General features: G+C 43.0%; 1 protein-coding gene across 1 annotated transcript; it reads right to left on the bottom strand.

The window, feature by feature from the left end:
* Window positions 1-863: 863 nt before the first annotated feature.
* On the bottom strand, window positions 864-2626 carry LOC128357072 (general transcription factor II-I repeat domain-containing protein 2A-like). The gene is made up of 2 exons (XM_053317310.1): window positions 1218-2626; window positions 864-1134 (listed from the first exon to the last, which is right to left on the bottom strand). The coding sequence occupies exons 1-2, from the start codon at window positions 2624-2626 to the stop codon at window positions 864-866; spliced, it is 1680 nt and encodes a 559-aa protein (XP_053173285.1).
* Between the last annotated feature and the right edge of the window lie 1180 nt (window positions 2627-3806).

The raw sequence follows: 3806 nt of genomic DNA, 5'->3' as shown, positions 1-3806 counted from the left end.
GCAGTGCTCATTTTTCTGATAAGTTTGTTTTTAATTTATTATTTCACAAACTAAAAAGGGAGAGGGATTGACCGCTGTTGATTGATTGACAGCTGTGACAGCCAATCTGAAACCTCCATCAAGTGGCAGGATGGCTAAGGGGAAAACATATCTAACTGTTATTCCTACAAGTGAAGAAGGAATTACTGGTGTATATATATATATATATATATATATATATATATATATATATATACTCGAGGCCGGCTCTACGCAGGGGCAAGAGGGGGCAGAGCCCCCTTAAATAAATGTCTTGCCCCCTCAAATCAAAATTTTGGAAGTTGAGAAAGCACATTTTAATATACTCACAAAATTAATATACATTACAAGTTGACAAAATAATGTGCATTAGCGGAAAAATCCGCCGAAAAAGGGACACACACGATAGCCTACAGTGTCGGCTTCCCTCTCATCTCTCTGTTCCTCCGCTGTGCGTGTATCATGTCTATGACGTGTATTCACCACAGGCTGCGCAGCACAGACACACATCCGCACACACATCCGCACACACCCCTCAGCCCTGTGTCAGGGTTCAGCGCTGCCACGGAGTGGGTTAGACATTGAAGGAGCAGCAGCGTTACAAGCATAGAGATGAGTGTCCACGTCCACTGCATGTGACAAACTGAAGACAAGTGACCTGTGTCTGACCAACCCTTTATACCAGGGGTGCCCAACCTTTTTTGAACCAAGATCTACTTTAAAATTTTCTAGTCTGTTGAGATCTACTTGTTCACACAGTCATCCATAGTGTTTGCAGTGACATATTTATTTACAATGCACATAAGAAAGACACATCCAGATGACAATTAATTCATTTTTCTACCTTAGTGTGACCTCTGGCACTGGGAAGAGGAAGCTAGTTTCTCATAGTCAGGGCAGTAGGAGCTGGTTGCAAGTCTCAGGCAGGCCATAAGGTGGTCATCTGTCATTGTGGACCTGTACTTGGACTTGATGATCTTCATGTGAGAGAAGGCAGCCTCACACAAATAGGTTGATCCAAAAAGTGCTGTCAGGTTGAAGGCACGTCTTCTTAGGTTGGGATACTTTTGTTCCAGGAGTAGGTGCCAGAAGTCTCCTTTTGTACCAGGTGTTGCCCTGGATTTGATCTCAATGTCACTTTGCAGTGTGAGAATCTCACTCTCAACTGTACAGGTTTCCAGGTGAAACAGTGATGCTACTTTTGAAGCACATCAATATCCTCCAAAAAAGGATAACACAGATAACTGGCAACAGGCTCAATGGAGGCAAAGTCAGTAAAACGCCTCTCAAATTCTGACAGGATGCTCTGAACTTGCTTTTCATAACGGGCTCCATCAAGCTGTGCAGAGTTTTTGCCCTGACGCTGAAGTTCTGCTTGCATGTGAGGAAAGTTTCGCAGGTCACAGCGTTGCAGCCTATTTGAAAGCAGCTGCAGCTTGCTTTTGAATGTGTTCACCGAACTGATCATGTTGATCACATGTTTATCCTGACCCTGGAGTTCTAGATTCAAATCATTGAGCATTTCAGTGATATCTGTCAGGAATGATAAGTCCAAAAGCCACTGGGAGTCCTCCAGCTGTGCATATTCTGTGTGCTTTGAAAGCTTCAGAAAGTCTTTAATTTCAGGTAACAACTCTGTGAACCTTGCCAAGAATTTACCTGTGCTGAGCCATCTCACGTCTGTGTGAAGCAGCAGGTCGATGTGTTCTGCGCCTGTCTCCTCCAGGTGAGCACGGAATAACCTTCTCTGTAGACTCCTGGCCCGAACAGAGCACACTATCTTCATAGCAACATCCATCACTTCTTTCATGTTTAAAATCTTCCCACACAATGCTTGCTGGTGGATAATACAATGATAATTAAGGATGTCTGGGAAAGATTCACTCTGTTTGCACAATGCAATGAACCCATTAGTTCGGCCTACAATAGCTGGTGCACCATCAATTGTAATGGAGATGAGCTTGAAGAGGGGCAGTTTGTTCTTTTTAACAAAGTCCATGAAAGTGCTGAAAATATCTACACCTCTTGTGTGTCCTTTCAATGGCAAAATCGTGAGTAGCTCTTCTTTTGCATGCATGTCTTCAAAAACCATTCTGATGAAAACACATAATTGTGCCACATCCACCACGTCAGTTGATTCTTCGAACTGGAGGGAGAAACACTCACATGCATCGATGTCATTCTTCAGCTGTGATTCAACATCCTCTGCCATTCCCTCGCAGCGTCGTGTGACAGTATTCCGTGATAACTGCATGTCCTTGATGGCGGTAACGATCTCTGTTTTGTTTTTAAACTCGCCAAAAAGTGCATCAGCAGCCTCGATAAAGGCTTCCTTAACAACTTCGCCGTCCTTGAACGACTTCTTGTGTTTCGCAAGAACATGACTAACTCGATAAGATGCCGTTGTTGCAGCCTTACCCTTGGTGTTTGGTCTAGTAAAAACAGACTGCTGTGCGGCAAGCTGACTCTTCAAATCCCGCACTTTCCGAGAGCGTAGCAGTGTTTTAGCAGGAATGTCGTTCCAGATTGCCCTTCTTTGGTATGGCCACGCTGGCTTTGCAGATGAGACAGATGGGCCTTGAGTTTGAGTAGACAAAAAAGTAACCATCTTCCCACTCCGGGTGAAAATTGTAAGTTTTCCGTCTTTTTGCGTCTGCCATCCTCCTTCGTTTTAGCTGCAGCGCTAACTACCGTACTAGCGAGCGTCTGGCAGCACGCTGGTGACCTGACCTGACAGCCAAAACGGAGAGGGGGCGTGGCGCTGGCGCAGCCATGAGAAAAATACTATTAAAGCCATAGACTATATATTTAAAAAAAGATTAAAGCGTGGATTGATTACAAGAGTTTTATTTACCGTTGTCAAGGCTACTTCTCGCGATCGACTGAGAATTATTCCGCGATCTACCAGTCGATCGCGATCGACCGGTTGGGCACCCATGCTTTATACAGTCTATGGACGGACCCCTACGTAAAGCCCCGCCCCAGGCTGTAGTTCTCTACTGTTGTTTTTTTTTAAATAATCACAGCAGCTAGCAATACTGCACCTTTAGCATCAGCAAGCACTGATTCTCCTGCACCAGCTCCCTCCTTCCCCTCAACAAGTGCTCCCCCAAAGCAGCCCGTTAAGCTGCCAACAAAAAAACAAGAAAAAAAAAGTTCTGCTGTATATCTGTTGTGTTTTATAAAATAGTTTGAGAAGATTTTGTATTATTATTCAATAAGACTACCTTTCAGTTTTGTAAATATTGTAGCGACCAGAGGGGGGAGTGGTCACTCTGATTGGGACAATTTGAGCTGGTTCTCTGGTTTGAGCTCAAAGGCTCATGGGACTGTTAATGTTTGAAAGGAAAGCCATGTTTTAGTGATGTTATGTGCATATTTAATTGTGTTATGTGAGTTTCCAGGTTATATGGCCATACATAGTGTTAAGTTTGATGTTAACTGTAATTAGTAGTGTAGCCACCGCGACTGAGTCTCCTGGTGTGTTTGATTACCTCTGGCCAGTAACTATGTATGGTTGTTGTTAATTCTGATGTTGAAGAAATGGTACCTTCTGTGGTTATGCAGTGTAAAGGATGCTAGAGTTGTATAAAGCAGAAGTCTGTCTCACTTCACCTTCCTCCATGTGAGCTTGCCACAATATTAGTATGTAGTATTATATATAGTTTACTATAGTGTGAGAAGTCCTATCTTAGGTTAAAATTTATTTGAAAATCAGGTCATCCAGTTAAGATAAATATAATGTTGTTGGTTGATAAAATCTGGATGAAGAATGTTTTATTTCATTT

This window comes from Scomber japonicus, chromosome 4, assembly GCF_027409825.1.
Source record: "Scomber japonicus isolate fScoJap1 chromosome 4, fScoJap1.pri, whole genome shotgun sequence".
Classification (NCBI taxonomy): domain Eukaryota; kingdom Metazoa; phylum Chordata; class Actinopteri; order Scombriformes; family Scombridae; genus Scomber; species Scomber japonicus.
Note: the sequence above shows the minus strand (reverse complement) of the source record. Positions and strands in the feature narration are given on the sequence as shown.